We start from the raw sequence: 17,962 nt of genomic DNA, 5'->3' as shown, positions 1-17,962 counted from the left end.
TTGTGAACGCTCAATCCGAAGGGGTTTATTTGACGACTCTATGTCAAGTTAAGTTCAACTTTAAAGCCAGTTCAAAAGAATTTCTACCACGGCAGAGCTGTAAAAAATGGATTTTTATGGATTTTTCTATCGGATTTTCTGCAGCTTGACCTTCAAATGACCTTAAATCTAATATGATGAAGCTCAAAGGACCTCTGATTCAAAATCAGCGAACCCAAAAACCTATGTATGTATTTTTCTGGATTTTTCTATCAGATGCTTTGCAGTTTGACCTTCAAATGACCTTGAATCTAATGTAATGGAGGTCAATGGACCTTGGGTTTGAATTCAGCGATCCCAAAAACTTATATATGTATTTTTCTTGATTTTTGTTATCGGGGTTTTTCCCAAAAACATTGCATAGAAGCGGTGAAGTTTTCATTTTTGTAGAGGGTGCTTAGGGTGAACAGGGGGGATGAGGGTGGTCCGTTCAATGTGAAATTGACTTCTTATTGTTAGTAGATACTGTAGGAATTTTTCAATTTTTTGGGGCCAAATCTAAATTGGGCTAAAAACAGTCCTTAGAGACCCTCCTCTTTTGATATAAACAGTGTTTAACATGTTACGAGTGAAAAGTAACGTGTTACCGTTACTTCTCCCAAATCTGAACCGCGTTACCATTTCTTTTTCAAAATGTAACGCATTTTTCCAAAAACATTTTTATGAAGTTATTGTAAATCCCCAAAAGCTTTAGACCCCATGTTTTTATTTAAAATTATTAAAAAATTACTAATTATATTTCAGTTTGCGTGAATTCATCAAGATTTTTAAATTAATAATTTATAAAATGCTCTTATTTTATACGATTATGGGTTTTAAAACAAAAACTTTGCATAACATTATTTTATCTTTTATTAACACTATTTTTATTTAAATAAGCGGAATAAAAACATAATTAAAAAAATTTAATTAGCATCATTTTAGGAAAATTACTGATTTCTTTGTTTTCCGAAAAAAGATATCCCGTATTCTTTTTCAAATACGGTTAACATTAACCCGTGACCCTGGGCTTTTGAAATTAACATGAGAATTTAAATGAGAAAAGCTTGGTTTTGGAAAAAATAAGTACTTGTCATTGACATTTGTAAATTAAAGTCTAGTCACCTCGTAAAAAATCTTTAGGGAATAATTTCCAGGCAATGACTTATAATATTTGCCGGAAAATGTAAAATAATGCAGAAACGCATTCTTATGTAAAATTTATGCTAATTCCGGTGTTTTCCAGACTTTTTTAAATAGCGGTAATTCTTATTCAATATGCAAGATGTTTCTAAGTATTTTTAAAGAAATTTAGAATTGTTAATATTTAATATTTGGTAATTATATATTTAAACAATTTTTTCGCTGCAAATTGCGAAAAGTTGTTACTATTCTTAAATGAATGGAGAAATTAACGAATATTGGGTGTAATAATAATAATAATGTTTTTTTAACGATTTTTGGCAGAGTTATGATCAATTTTCAATTGTTTAAACAGTTAATTTTATTATAAATCTTAAAAAGTGACTACTTTCTGGAATTAATAATGACGATAATGAATGCTAAGTTGATATTTTTTGTGAAAGTCTGTCTGAAAATATTTAGAAAAATTTAATTTGTTGAATCAATTTTTTTTGCTGTAGATCTTGTGAAGTTACTGCTTTCTGGAATTAATGACGCCTCTAATAAATTCTAAGAGTTATATTTGTTTTGGAAAACAGTTTGCAATTATTTACAAAATTAATAAACATTCACTTGTATTTTTTGACAAGCTTTTTTACCTTAACCTTTTGAACAAGAACACTTTTTTGAAACAATTTGGTTTATGTATTGTTATTTTTTTTTAGATCAATTTCGTTCAGACAAGAAAGTACTGAATAATAAGCAACATAGTGTAAGAGATTCAAAAAAACTAGAATTTTTCCATCTTTCCTTTAAAAAAGGAGTAAGTGATTTTAATTGCTTAAATACTTGCAATCTGTATCTCACAAAAAGTATCACTCTTGGCATTTTTAATTGCATCATAAATTCCGGAATATAATAATTTTTTACGATTTACAGGGACAATGAAATTGTTTAAATAATTGACAAATATCCTAAAAAAATAATTACTCTTGAAATTTCTCAATTTATTTATAAATTCCAAAACATACTAGTTTTTTACTATTTGTTTGAAAAAATTATACAAAAAAAATTTTTTTAAACAGTAGTAAAACTAGAAGAATGGTTTAAAAAATTGAAAATTATTTTAAACATATTTGAAAACTTGTTACTTTTCTTATAAGAATATTTAATATTGAAAATATTTTTAAAATACCGTTTTTATCATGCATTTGGGGTACCATCAAAAACGGAAAGGCTAATTTTTGGACCACCCGAGAATTGATTAAATTATAAAAAGGCCGTTTATGTTTCGAAAACATTTTTTGAATTCTTTTCTCGATTTAGCCCTTTTTTAATTGAAAGTATCATATAAGCTTTGTAAACATATCAATATTAATAGATAGAATAATAAATTAATTACATTATTAAGTGACACTATTATTTATATAAATTCAATAATTGCTTATATTTTATATAATATTGTATTATTATTAAAATGTAATATCATTTTGATATATTTTTTTCAATACATGCAAACTGCAAAGCATTCAAAGTCAGATATTTTTTGCTTGAATAGCTATAATATTTTCTCGAGAGGTGGCAGCATTTACTAGTTCATAATTATTGTACACGAAAGAGACATAAGCCTTAAAGAGAAAATCAGAATTTATCCCGATAGAGAATAATCATTGCAATATAATTATATTGTTAAAAATTAGTGACGTTAGAATGCAGATTTTTCTAAAAATTACAAAATCCTAAACTTTTTAAATCAAAATTAAAATTTTTCAAATGAATGGCTTCTAAATTGAAATTTTCCTTTCCATGTTTTAAAACAATTAGAAATAAGTACAGACACTATATTTAATTAATTTTCATTATATTATTAATATGAATAACATTTTAGTAATTTAGCTAGTCTGATAATTTTTTAATGATATATGTATTGTAATATATTTCAAAACTAATATTTAAAAATTAACTTTCGAAAATAAAATTATAAAGTTCGGTGTACTTACATGCAGGATGATTGTAAATTCGATCAACAGGAGAATTGTCCACATTTCCAACTAGACCCTCTACTATTTTTTCCACTATATCTCGAACAGTTTCCACCGAATTTCCCTCCTGTTCGCCACCCGCAGCCAAATCCAAGTTGTGACTAATCGCCGCATGCTCAACTTCTGTAAATATAAAGAAAAAATGCTTAAATTATTTTCCTCAACACACAAGTTGTTTGTTATTAATTATTTTCATTAAATATCAAAATAAATTTCTCTTCTCATAATACAAACTGTATATTGTTTGGAAATATATTTTCCACAACTTATTTTTGTGTTTTATTATCAAGTTTTGCATCGAGATGATTATACAATAGGAATTTCCGATAGTTAATACTCAAACGAATAAATATAAATAAAAAATGTTGTCATGTCCCACTTATAAAATAATTGGAGCGGAAGCCATCGAAAAACTAAACAAGTTTAAAGAGCATTTTAGTTCATAAATAACTTTATTGATTCGAAATTATTAAAAGTTAAATATTTCGTAGTGAATTTCTCTTTCAGTGGTTTAGATGTTTACCATGTTTTTGACTCGGTTCATTAAAATTTTGTTTATAAATGTCTTATCTCAATGAGAAAAGCTGTGAAAGTTACAAATGACGTTAACATTACTGCTTTTTTTATTCATAAGAATCTATACTCTATTTTCTAGATGGGGATTTTTTTGTCCTCACAATTATACTTACTCATTAAACGGCCGTATGAAAGTGGGATTTATATTCCTCCAAGAGCAGTAAAATATTGGCACTAAACGATTTCACTACTTCCTCTCTATGTAGAGAATATAATGCATATTTCAGTTATATACATTATACAACTATAATTGCACCTCGCATCACTATTGTTCTTGCATCGATTTTCTTAAAAAGTGTATGCATTCTAATTGCTCATTCTTTTCCTACTTTAATGAGAAACTTACGTTTAGTCTTGAAAGCCACATATGAGTTTTTATCTTGTCAGATTATTAGTCCCTAAATATGTAAATGAATTTAATTGAGTAATACAAATGATTATTTTTTTAATGACACTAGAATATATTTTCACAAAGGTGGCGATAAGTAATAGTAATAAATCTTTGTTTATTTTTGTATTTAACCAAAATGTGATGATTTTTTTTATTTTCCTACTTTTGATCTCTGTCTTTTGAGAAGAATCAATTTTTTTATATTTTGGAACGTGAATACGATGGTTTTTTTTATCTAATAAAGCTGTTTGCTTATGTTAAAACCTAAAAGTATCTAAGAATAAGAATGCCTTAAAAGTCTCATAGAACATAGAAACATAATTTCTGAATGATGCTATTTAACTCAGTCATTTTTAATAAAAAATTATATTGGATAGTCTTCTTCCTAAAAATTACAGGGATTCGAAATACCTATTTTTTTTAATCACTAAAGATTGATGGAGACAATTGATAAGAACTGAAGTGATTGTGTTCTGGGTTCAGATTTCTGTTACCCAGCACACTTACCAACATTGGCAGGTTTTATAATTGTTCGCTTCCGTTCTAAGTTGGTCTTCATCTATTAATGTACTTGGAAAATAAGTTTTTTGAAACTACTGCCATGTTTTAGTGTTTTATATTATTTATATATATATATTTTTTAAAGCTTTTTCAAATAAAAATGCCCTAAGTAAACAATGTTACACTTGTTGGAAACGACCCTTATATAGGGCGTTTTTTCTTAAGTGTATCCATCCTAAGAATCGATTAGACTCAAACATGGGCAAAGTGTATTCCAATTGGATGGCAGTTTATGGGGAAAATTTTTCAACAAAATTTCTGTATATTTCCAGTTTAACCAATTTGAGAAAAAATTGCTTCAAAATGAAGTTTAGTATTCTCACTTCCAAAGCATTGAAGGTTCAAATATCACTTTTTTATTTTCGAGAAAATTGATTTTTTCTATTTTGTTCCAGGCAATACATCTATTCCGAAGGAGTTGTGCTTTTTTAATATCAATAAAAATATTTGTTTTATAGAATCTCGGTAGGATTTTTATGACCTTTTCCGTGATCGTAAGCACTTTTTCAAAAAAGATATTATACCACTTCGGAAAATGAACTTTAGTACAACGTTGAGGTAAAAAATATTTTACTTTTACTTTTGAAGATAAGAAGATAAATTAAAAAACTGCAGTTAACAACCTTTTTTTATTATTTTTAAAAGAGTACACTTAAAAAAAGACGGTTTCCCGGAAACGGAATGGACAGTCTTTTATTTGTCCTTAACGGCTTCGAAAGTGAGCATCCTAAACTAATTTTAAGAACTCTGAAATAAAATAAAAAATGGTCGAACATAAACAAAAATAAAAATTTTATTGATGCTGAAAAATAAAGGTTAAATTGTAAATTGTGTTCAAAAAATTTGAAACAATTTGATAGGCTGTACAAAAAAATCTGTCGAAAGCATGTTGGGTTAGCAATGTTTTTCTCTCATACGAAAGTAGTGAAGTAGATGCGAAAAAGAGCCTATCGGCACAAAATTAACAATTTTTACTCCCTCTCCATTGTTAGAAATTTTTTCCTAATGATGCAAAATTTGTCTCGCAAGAGGTTCTTTTTGTTGCATCTTCAGAGAATAATCTTCAAATAATCTTCAAAAACTACTCCATCTTACTTTCCTTTATTTGAAAAAGCTACTCTACTTTTATTATAATTCATAATAATTTCAATATTTACCCGTTACTTGTTAATGTTAAATTGAAAATAATTAATATTGGTGTCATAAAAAACGAAAAAGAACACAATTTAACAGTTTCGAAAACTTTAACATCAAATTTATTCCTTAGAAACCGGCATTTTTGAAACAATCGATACTCTCCAGTTTTTCTAACTTACTTGATTATTTTAAAACTAATTTTGCAATTAGTGTTTTGAGAATTAAGCATTTAGAATATACTATTTTTTCAATTCCTAAAACAACAACTAGGTAAAGCCCACTTTTGTCGAAAATTTTTTTAACGCAGCTTGAAGTACTGTATGTGACTATCCATAAATGTTAGGAATACGTGAAGAAACAAAATTTTACTTTGCCAAAAAACGTGGTCAATGTTGTGGTGGTTGTTGAGAAATGATTATGACGACTGGGTAAAGCCCATTTTGTTTTTTGTCCCTCTTACTAAGAGAAATGATAATACGGAATTAACTTCTCTTTTATGTTTCGTCTGATGTTTTCTTTATACTAAAATATCATTTCCAAAGCTTTTGAGTTTTTCATAGATTTAAAACATGAAAAATGCACTTTCAAATAATTGAGAATGATAACTCGGTACAGGCCATTTTATTTTTCTTAAATTCTAATCTAAAAATTATAAAAAAATATTTTTAAATCTTAATTGTATAGTTCATTAGAATCATTTGGTTCTAAGGGTTTCTCAGAAACTGGTTGTTATTCTCAGTTTCTCAATTTATTGTCTATTTTCCAACTGCACATTGCATTTTTTTAAATTTCTTAATTTTTGCCTGCTTATAAAGAAAGGGTAACCGCTGGGAAGGTTCAGTTTTTTGGTGAATAATCATTGACTTGGTCAATGAGAAAGCTTTATACTTTTCGATAATTTTGCTAATTTTTCTGGTAACTTTCAAACGATTGTCAGTCAATTTTAAAGCATTTTTAGCCAGTTTCAGGTAATTTTCAAGAATTCAATTTCCTAAGCAAGAGACCACATTTCTCTAGCTTATTATTTAGGATTTCGTCGTATATCAACGTTTCTAGGAAAGCACCTCCAGACCACTTTTTTATGACCACGCCACTAATTATAATTAAATAATTCCTTAAATATTATTTGAAATTTTTGTATAGCAACTTTCATATGATAAAAAATTTACATTGTAATACAATTACAACGTTGTTAAAAATCATGGCAGTTAAAGAATTCTCTTTAATTTTTTTTGTACACAAAATTTCAACCTAAAATTTTATTAAACACATTATCCATTTAAATTTGGTATTTTATAATTTTCCACAAAATGACACCCTAGTTAAAAATTATCAAAACATTCTAGTTCAATATTTCTTCAAATATTCTTCAAACTTCGTTTTTTGACATATATTTGATAAATACATCAAGATTCGTGTAAAAGTAAAAAGTTAAGAAAAAAATTGTAGTAGAAGAATTCTTTACAAAATATAGGTTACTAGGAGTCGGGGTCATCTTCATAGATGGCAGTTGCTACCAGATATTATACGGTGGTGGTTTAACTTTCTTTTAAATTATATATTATATCTAAATTTGATGTATGTTGAAAAATTATTTGATTTATTTTTAAATTATTTATTAATATTCACATAGAAATTTATTATTCAGGGCCTAAACAATCTTCTAGGAATTATTATGAATAATAATAATAGTAATAATGTGATTATAGTTAAAATAGCTGATTTTTTTTTACAAATTCCAGAGGAGAAAAAAGGGCTACTCGTTTTTTTATTATTATTTTATTATTTTTTTATTATTATAATTTTACTTTATTATTTTTATTATTGTTTTTATTATTATTGCAACCCCCATTTTCAGAGAGAATTATTTTGTTTTTTTAGCATATGTCAATAAAAGCTAACTCTTGAAAAATTTTAATTGTAAACATTGCAATTTCTAATCTCTATCTAATTCGAATCTCCTTTGATTTTTCTGCAATTTTTCCTTAAAAATTGATGAATTCTGCCAACCTCACATATTTTGGGACCAAAAGTCTAACAGTTTTCAAATATCTCGAACTGTACAAATATCTAATTAAGCCCGAAAAGGTAACAAAAATAATAACAATTGATTGGTTACACTCCATCGAGAACTTATTTTGAACGCGTTATTCTCGCAGTTCGGCAAATCTCTCTGCGGAATCATCCCGCAGAATTTCTCAGGATCGATTGGTTCAGGCAGGGCACGTACTTCGGGAAACAATTTTACCTCTTTTTCACTCCCGAGAGTCTTTTATGAATAAATATTTTATACAATTCAAGAAGAAGATCTGCTTTCAAATCGAATTACGAGCTTCCGGCATGGCATAGTGCGGTTAAATGCAATTTCGCGTACATTCCAGTAACACTTTTGAAATCCTGTGTTTAGAGTTCAAATCGTGCTCCCTGGCCCAGGCCCCAGGAGTGAATAATCACGTGCTCCCGAGAGTCCGGTGAAGACAGGAGTCAGCAAGAAACGTGTGAGCGGTTACGGTATCCGATTGGATCTTCTATCGAAGACTGACTTTTCAAAGGCGATAAGAGAGGACGATGATTTCGCGAAGATGCGAATAACGGAGCGAGAGCTCTATTGCAGAGCCACCGGAGCCACGATGTTGCTCGAAAGAGTACTGGAGCAGAACTGAGGTTCACCACCTTCTCAGAAGACAGGAGCACGTTCAGTGGAATCGTGCTTGATACCGGAATCATGAAATTCGAGAAGAAAAGAAAAGTCACCCACAATACCGCTGTACACGCACCGTGCATGGGGTGAATAGCGCGAAAAGTGCGGCAATGCTCGAGAGAAATATAAGTGATTGAGGACGACGACCTCGGATTGGCTGCTAATGGAAAAAATCCGCGGTTTTACCTTCACTTGGGAAACATTGGGTCCTTTTAGAAACAGTTTCCTAGGATTTAATTAAAAAATGTAATGCTTATCAAACATTTTTGATGGAATGTTTATCTATCAAAGAGAATAGTCATCTTTGTCGGAAGTATTCTACGGTTCCCCGCTGAAAAGGCAATTAAATTCTGTCAAAAGTTTTAGTAGAATTACTATTGACTTCTACTAAAGTGAAATGGACGAGCTTCATCATAATTGCTAGAAATTTATATACATTTCTATACGTTTTTGGTAAAAATTCAATACAATCTTATCAAATATGCCAAGCCACGTTGATTAACATCTTATTGTTTTTTTTTTAAATTAAAAATACAATCAAGCCCTATCTAAAATATAACATTGCATATACTTCGGCATATTTTATACTTTTCTATCAACATATTCTCATTGAAACTCTGAAATATTTTAATCGCACAAGGCATTAGGCATGTATCACCCGCGTGGAAAAATGTTCTGGCCCTGGCCTGGCCCAGGCCAGACCGCCAGATTTTCAGCTCTGGCGCTGACCAGATGGTCTGGCCTGGGCCTGATCAAAAGTGTGACGCTTTTACTGGCTAGCCCCAGGCCAGACCGTCTGATCATCCGCTAGACACGGGCTGGTCAGCCGATAGTTATGAGCTGGTGAGCCGCTAGTTAGCTGGTCAGCCGCATGTTATTGACTCGTCAGCCACTAGTTAATGGCTGATCGATGAATGTTTTATCGTTGAGAATCATATCGTCCATTTTTAGAGGATACGCTTTAAGGATACGCTCAAAAAGCAAAACATGATTTCCTAGAAAAATATTTAATATAAATGTTTGATATAATCGGTAAAAATTCATATTTTGCGTCAAAAACATTCTGCCATCAATAAAATAAATAATTTAACTTATCGTTTCTAATACTTATTCTTTTATAATAGATAAAAAGTATGTTTGTTCTTACTATTTATTTAATAACTTAATAAAGATTTGGTACATTTTATGCCTCCGCTTTCACAGCTAATTTTTGGCTGGATTAATATATTATTAGGAAAATAATCAGAAATGTTGACAGTTTGTGACACTTGATCGACAAAAACTAGCACTGTTTTCGAGAGGTCGGAGCCAAACACTATCAGAATACTTCAAGTTGTGACATTAAATGGCAAGATGTCTGCACGTCGAGGGCCAAGAAATGAATTATAATTACTTGTAAAAACTTGATTGTTTTAATGACATGGATACAAAAACTTCACTATAAACTCTTTTAGTTTGAAATTTTTCATTTTAGGCTCTGTAACTTTTTGAAATATAAGAAAAAATTAACTGTATCGAACTTAAGATTTTTTTCTTGGCTCGCTGATCAGCGCCAGGCCAGGACCAGACCAGACTGTCAAGGTGATAGAAAAAAAGGCTTGCTTTTATACTTTGAATTTCTAATTTTCAATCATTTTAGACACCCTGTAATATTTGTGAAGTATGCCAAAAAAATTTCCTGATGGAACTTATGATTTTTTCGTTCTTTGCTAGCTGACCGGTGCCAAACCTGGGCCAGAACAGACATTCTAGACTAGACGGTCTAGATAAAGTCAAACCTGAGCCAGATCAGTTCTTCCAGACTAGACAGTGTAGATAAATCCAGATCTGGGCCAGACCTGTAACCAGACTGCCCAGACATTTTTCCACACGAGCAAATCCCATTTTTCTGAATTTGAAAAATTGCTATCGAGTACTACTTGTCGGGAAATATCATACTGTTTAAACAAGATATTGTCATTCAAACTCTATCAACCTAGTCTTGTGAGAAAATTTTTATAGAATCCAATGCGATTACTAGGTGGATACAATTTGATAGAAACTTTCGAGATTCCGATACGTAGGATTTGATGTCATTCTAGAGTGGATAAAATTTGATAGAATTTTAGAGTAAGCCCTTGATACAAAAGTATAAGCCTTCTCAACGGATAGAGTTGGATACAAATTTCTAAGATTCTAGAACATATGCAGGATTTGATACAAGAACTATGCCAATGAGTTCTGCGAGGATACAATTTTATATACATGGTTTAAATGAAAGCCTGTTGACAAAAAAGTATGAGATTCCTCAATAGACAGAGTTGAATAAATATGTACTTCCAAGATTCTAGAATATAGGATTTAATACAAGTACAATGCCAACCAGATTCTACAGAATTTAAATGAGATGCTATTGATAAAAAAGTATAAGATTTTTCAACAGAGTTGCATACAAACTTCCAAGGTTTTAGAACATTTATGGTCTAGAATCTTGGATCTGATACAAAATTGTTATTACTTAAATTGGACAGAGTTCCAATGAGATGCTGTTGTTCGAAAAGTATAAACCTGGAAATTCCTCGTTTCAAAGCAAAATTTAAATGAATTACAATTTTTTCCAATAAAAATTTGCCAGAATTTAAAGCTTCCCTTGTTCAAATTTTAGAAAAAGGGAGTTACTATATTCTTGAATTTTAATAGTAAATGTAAATAAATATAATTCTGATTTGAAACAAGGCATTTTTGTCAAGAATTAGAATATAGGCTTTGGGACTTGGAATTTCTGCCAGGAATGATAATTTTTACTTTCGAAAAGGTTGTTTCCGTGAACAATGATAATTTACATTGAAGGCGGGTAATCTTTTTAAGTTATTATTTTACTTTCAATAGAGACTTTTCACCTGAAACGGATTTTGTAGTAAATAATTTTAATTCTGAATTGGAAGAAGGGATTTCTAAAAAGTCTGTTCAAATAGATATGTAATTTTTGTACAAAATTCTCTGTTCCAAATCAAAATGGTAATTTTCGTAATAAAAAATTATATGATGTTCCAATTTAGAACTATAAATTTATTTTCAGGTTCTTTGTGCCAAATAAGGAATCTTTTAATTCTTTAAAAATGTTTAGAAGACTCTTGAAGTCTTTAAAAATTGCTTAAAATCATTGAAAAATTTTTAATTTCTTTTGAATTGACTGGGAAAGATTAACATTCGACCGTGAAACGAGCGGGAATTAAAAATCACCTATTAATTCTGTGCTAAGATATTGAGGCTTCATTTCAAAGGAGTATTTTATCCTAAAATATCTTTTTTAGTTAAAATTTATGATAATAGAATATTTAAAAATGTTCATAATACTCATATTCATATTCAATTGTCGGCAGAAGCAGATAAAAATAAAATATAAATAGAGAAACAAAGAAAAATGAGGTAAAAGTTATATATAATCAAAATATTGTAAAAAATGCAACTTTTTTTCAGATGTTACAAATAAAAGGACATGCTTTTACCAAGTGGATAGGGAATGCTTTAATCAGACATATTATATTTCCAGTGAAATGAGTGATTTATAGTCAGACAAAAATTACAACTCTCCTTTTTCCACGTTTCCAATTTTGATGAAATTAAAAATAGTTTCTGTTAAATAAATAAAGATTTTTAATAATTGTATGCTAGTACTTAAATGATCAAGTCTTGTATTTTAAAAACCACCATTTTAATTCATGAGCATAACGAGGACTACTTGGCGATGCAAGTCTGGAGATTTAAACTATTATCTCTAACAACTCTGAAAAAAGACGAGAGACCTGAAAAGCCACCCTTATTCCTAGAAGAACCATCGAGGATGGACGGTCTGGAATGAAAAACAAAACAAAAAACTTTAAGGACTCGGTCGAGATGCACCAGTCTGGCCTTATTAGGCGAAGAAGAGTGAAGAAACAGGCCCTTGAAATAGCTTCTGTGGTCGGAGAATGTGAAACCTCGAAAGAACCCTATAGACCTATATATGCCGGCTAATATTTTCCCTTTTATTACTTCAATGCCGCACTCGAATTATCTTATTTTGAAATTACATTTCCTAGATTAGAAACAAGCACATTTTCTATTCAGTTCATTCTTTTATTTACTTTGGATTTTTTTTTGCTATGCAGTACTTATTTGAAATTAATCAATTAATGTGTAGAATTCCTCAAAATAAAACCAAGAATCCAACGACCAAAAAGAATGCAACTACCAAATTTGGAAAAACACCATAAAATGTCCCGGTTGTAATTTAAAATATTTTCGATTTCTTTCGTATGCTTTATTTTTATTTTTATCAAATCACATTAAAAAACATTTAAAAAAAATAATCACCAACGTTTCGGCACTCATAAAGCACCCTTATCCTGCTTAAACTTGTCTTGCTTTGATAAGGGTTCTATATGAGTGTAAAATCGTTGGTGATTATTTTTCTAAATAATTGATAATAATAAAAAAAAGAAAGGCGAAATAAATAAAAAATAGAAAGAAGTTAATTTGGTTAGTTGCCTTCTCGTTTTTCTTTTTTACATTTCTCCAAACAAAGAATTTTTTCTTTTCTTTTTTAGTAAAATTTGTATCTTTCTTCAAATAGCAATAGGAAAATTTTAACGTGGCTGTTCTAATTTGCTCGTTGGATTCTTGGTTTTACTTTCAGGAATTCTGCACATTAACTGGATTATTGGACGTTAAATAGGATTTTGAATTTGATTTTAATCTCATTTACATTCCTTCAATTTTTATTTGAAAGTCGATAAAGAACATCTAGTAATTTAAATTTCGGGCCATAACACTGTGTTAACAAACTCAAGTGGCCAACCATACAATACGTTACCAATTTATGGGGGAAGGTGCGGGTCGCGCCAAAAATCTTTATTACATTTTCTGATAATAAATTCAAGCAAAGTTTGTAAATTTTACTTGAATGTGAACTAAATTATTCACGGTCGGATGAAATAAAACTTGTTTTGGCTAAAGATGCTGTTTTGTCGTTGAAAAGTCTACTATTCTATTTTTGGTTCGGAATTCACCTCTTTTGGTGAAAGCTTCTACTATTTGGTTGAAAATTTCTTTATTTTGTTAGAAATTTATGTTTTTCACTTGAAAGTTAAAAACTATTTCTTTAAAACTTCACACATTTTGTTGAAGATCCGCCTTCTTGGTAGAAAATTCGATTATTTTTGATGTTAAAAATTGATATTTTTAATCGAAAATTCATCTTTTCTAGTTGCAAATTCAATTATATTGTTGAAAATTTTTAGTTTTTTGTTTTGAATTCATCTGCTTTTGATTTTTTTTTAATATATTTTTTTGTGATATCAACTATTACAAAGGTTTGTTGAGAATTTTTTTTTTAATCAATCAATCGGTGTAAAGTCGAACTGCGTTGTAAAAAATTCACTTTTTGGTTAAGGTTTCGTCGTTTTAGCTGAAAATTAAAAAATTTGGTTGTAAATTAAGTTTTTTGTTGAAATTTAGATTTTAGAGTTGTATACTCAACTATTTTGTTAGAAACGAAGTTTTTTATCTGAAAATTTAAGTTTTTTTTATTTTTGCTTCAAATTTTTTTTTAAGTTAAGAATTTAACTATTTGATTGAAAATTAATATATTTTTCTGACAAATCATCTTCTTTGGAAAAAAATTATTCTTCTTAGTTTCAAATTCCACCTTTTTTACTTAAAATTGCAACTGATTGATTGCAAATTTATTTGTTTTGGTGAAAAATTCATGTGTATTATTAAAGAATTTAATTACTTGATTAAAAATTGAACTGCATGTTGACAGTTTAATGTTTTTATTAAGAATCAACATTTTTTGTTAAATTTAACTTTTTAGGTCGAAAACTTAATTTTTTGTTGAAAATTTGTGCCTTTCGATTGAAAATATCTTTTAAAGCAATTAAAGAAAGTAATCTTTCTTAGCTGAATATGAATTTTCATATTTAAAATTCAACTTTTAGGGTTAAAAATGCCCCTGCCTTAAAAAAAGTTGTCTTCCTGGCTTAGAAATTTTAACTATTTTGTTAAACTAGCTGTGAACTCGATCGGGAGTGTTTACACTTTATTTCTTTTTAAATTTATATGGTGCTCATTACACGAGCACTTTTCTTGCCGTTAGCAAAAGTATTTGCTTCCTCATAGAGAAAGCATTTCTGATTTTTTAGATAATAGAAAAACTACAGTTTTGATTTTAATCAATTTAAGAACAGAAATATACAAAATGGTAGACAATGTTAGAAAAATAAAATGACAAATCACATAAATCGGACGAATCAAATTTTGTATTTAAAATGGTAACTTTTCGAACTGGAAAAGGGAAGGGGGAAATTTGATCGCACATGATCCCTTTCCCAGGTTTATGCTAAGTTTATTGAAGTTAAGATTAGGTTTTCAATTTAAAAAACTAGTACTGAAGTTTTAAAATTTTTAAATTAATACTATTATAATCCCTATTAGTCTCTGGTAGAGTTATTTTGTTTGAAAATCTATATTCAAAACGTCGTTTTTATTCATACGTCAAATTTGATTTGTGTTGGCGAAAAAAATTTTCTGTTTGAAACAAATATTTCAAATATTGAAAAAGGGCATAACTTCCTTACTCTTTAATAAAGTGTATTAATATTATAGGTCAATCGATTTGATTCGGATTAAGGAATTTTTCCGTTATTACATCAGTTTGGAATTACGTTAATGAAAAAAATTTGACTATAAAAAACCGTTTTTTCAAATATCATGCATTGCCATAGCTTTCTTACTCTTTAATAATATGTATCAATATTATAAGTCAATCGGTTCGTGTAGATTCAACACATATTTTCTATTCTCACATCAACTTTAAATTATGCACGGAGAAAATTTGGTCGATTACAGAATGATAAATTTCGGTTATTCTTTCTAGGTAAATATGTATTATTTACTTAAAGGTATGGTTAAGTTTTAAATAGATTCTAGAGAAAAATTAATTTTGGTTATGTTATAATCTCCTGCATATTTTATAAATTTTTGTTCACTGTGAGCGAACTTTTCATTTTTGCTACGTTAGACATTATTTGACAGTTTGTTAAACCTATAGTCACGCAGTATCTTCAATCGCCTGCCTAATCTTTCACGACTTCGAAGTTTGCCACAGATATGGATTTAAAAGTTGTGTAATTAATTTAAAAAGAATCTAATATTTGTATCAAAAAAGTAAAAAAAACCTCTAGATTCGTCTCGGAAATATCTCGGTGTGCATTTTTTTATTTGAACAATTTGTTAAACAATTACGCCATTTGTAATCTTTCTGAAATTGTTACAAACAAACTATGCATAGGATCGAAAAACCAACTGCACCATTACATTCCCCTCAAAAATTTCTATATGTGCATTTTTTTGTCTTTTTTTATACCCATTTTTTAAACAATTAGCACATTTGTTGTTCAGCGCACTGTTGCTCCGTACTCGTAGATATGGGTTTAATAGCTGTGTAATTAATAAACAACAAATGCGCTAATTGTTTAAAAAACGGGTATAAAAAAAACAAAACAAAAAACGCATCTAGATATTTTTGAGATGAATGCAATGGTGCACTTGGTTGTTCGATCCGATGCATGCTTTGTTTATAACAACTGCAGAAAGATAACAAATGGCGTAATTCTATAACAAATTGTTTAAATAAAAAAATAAAAATGTTAACCGAGATATTTCCGAGATTAATCCAGAGGTGTTTTTACTTTTTTGATATGAGACTTAGTATTTTCTAAATTAATTACACAACTTTCAAATCCATATCTGTCGCAAACTTCAACGTCGTATTTTAAAATTACTTACAGTCCTCATTGTCTTTTAGTATTGATTAGTAAATATTATTTGGTAGAATTGCAAAATAAAATAAGATTATATTAAAGTAGGAAATTAAAAATTGAATTACCATGAATCGAAGTTGACGCCCCTGACGTAAGCATGAGTGCTGCCATTTTAGTGGTTTTTGGCATGTTAGAGATTTTCCTACTATATTTTTAGCTTTTTCTTCCGTTAAGTGGGAAGAAAAAATTGTTTTCCGAGTACTTAGTAGGAAAACTGGGTTTAATTAATTTATGAGGAAATTTATTCTTTGTAATAAATGAAAAAACTTTTTTCACTAAAATAAATTCTTTATATTCCCAAAACCTTATATCCTCGTGATCATCACTTTTTCGTCCAATTTTAAAAACTATTCTAGATATCGAAAAAAATTTCAGCATGTATTGACAATATGTGTGCAAACTTCTCAGTAAAATACGTAATACTCAGTTGGATGAATAAGGCTGCAAAGGTGAGGATAGGTAAAAAATGAAATTTTTCACAATTACTCAATAATTATAATTTTTTTATCCTAGAGAATAAAATATATTTCCGCAATATCTTACCGAAATTGTAGTATCGATGAATGCCAATGAATCTAGCCACTCCCTCGATTAAAAATTTAAATGGTAAAATTCAAAATTTTACTTGAATAATACGGTACCGCCTATAAATCAATTTAATTAATTATTAACAAAAATTATTTAGACAAATGAATTAAATTTTTTATATTTTGTAAATTGGTACTTACTCAATTTGGAAGAATTAGAATTTAAAACTTTACTTATTACCTTACAAATCATTCAAATTTAAGAATTTTTATTATACATCTTTAAAATTGAAAAGTTATCAATTTTTCAAATTAAAGGTTGAAAATTATGTAAGTTTCACCATTAAAACAGTTTCAATTCTGATGATACACAATACAAATCAGTCATCTGTGTTATTCATATTTTAATTTACATACGTTATAATGCAATATAAGTATTAGCTTGCATATTCGATTTAATTCCTGACATTCTAACCTAATTTAATTTTAGAGATTTTATATAAACTTAATTGTTAGGTTTTTATTGCTTAATTTTAATGGCTTAAATATTTTACATCAAAAAGATTTGAAAAAAGTAGACAACACAAGCATTTAAAATATTAGAAATTAAATAATTTAGGGATTCAAGGCTAGAAAATTTTAAATAAAAAATTATCCAATGTTATTATTTACTTCTTATCAATTTAAAAACTCGCTCATCAATTACATGTTACAATAAAAAATTTTGCTGAAACGGGCCCCAGATATTTTTTGAACGGCCCTGACGTACTTGTACTTCAACTTTAGTAGAGAATTTTTTCCGGGATCACAACTGTAATGTTGGCTGTGAGGCTTACGTCGTAGGCGACAGAACGCGTTAAACTTCGGTTAGGTAGTTCGAAACCCGTCGCCAGAGCGTTTTCGATTTTTAATAGCGTTAATATTGTTAAAAGCGTGCGAGTGTATCGTTATGTAAAGTATTGTAATTTAATAAAATTGTTTAAGCTAAATTGTGTATGTGTATGTGTACGAAATAGTATGCTGATTGACTGTGAATGTATAAT

The 17,962-nt window shown here is 29.0% G+C and overlaps 1 protein-coding gene across 4 annotated transcripts in view; it reads right to left on the bottom strand.

Annotated features, from left to right (window-relative positions):
• Positions 1-17,962, bottom strand: part of LOC117180809 — a 162,052-nt gene that overhangs the window by 81,171 nt on the left and 62,919 nt on the right. For 3 of the 4 annotated variants that reach the window (XM_033373318.1, XM_033373320.1, XM_033373319.1), the window contains exon 4: positions 3,141-3,305. In XM_033373318.1, coding sequence (XP_033229209.1) covers positions 3,141-3,305 — 165 coding nt within the window. Of the gene's footprint in view, positions 1-3,140; positions 3,306-3,871; positions 4,081-17,962 lie in introns of those variants that run through there. The other variant, XM_033373322.1, reaches the window with a different exon arrangement.

Source organism: Belonocnema kinseyi, chromosome 9 (genome assembly GCF_010883055.1).
Source record: "Belonocnema kinseyi isolate 2016_QV_RU_SX_M_011 chromosome 9, B_treatae_v1, whole genome shotgun sequence".
Lineage (NCBI taxonomy): Eukaryota > Metazoa > Arthropoda > Insecta > Hymenoptera > Cynipidae > Belonocnema > Belonocnema kinseyi.
The sequence above is the reverse complement of the archived record's forward strand: the minus strand, read 5'-3'. Positions and strand labels throughout refer to the sequence as shown.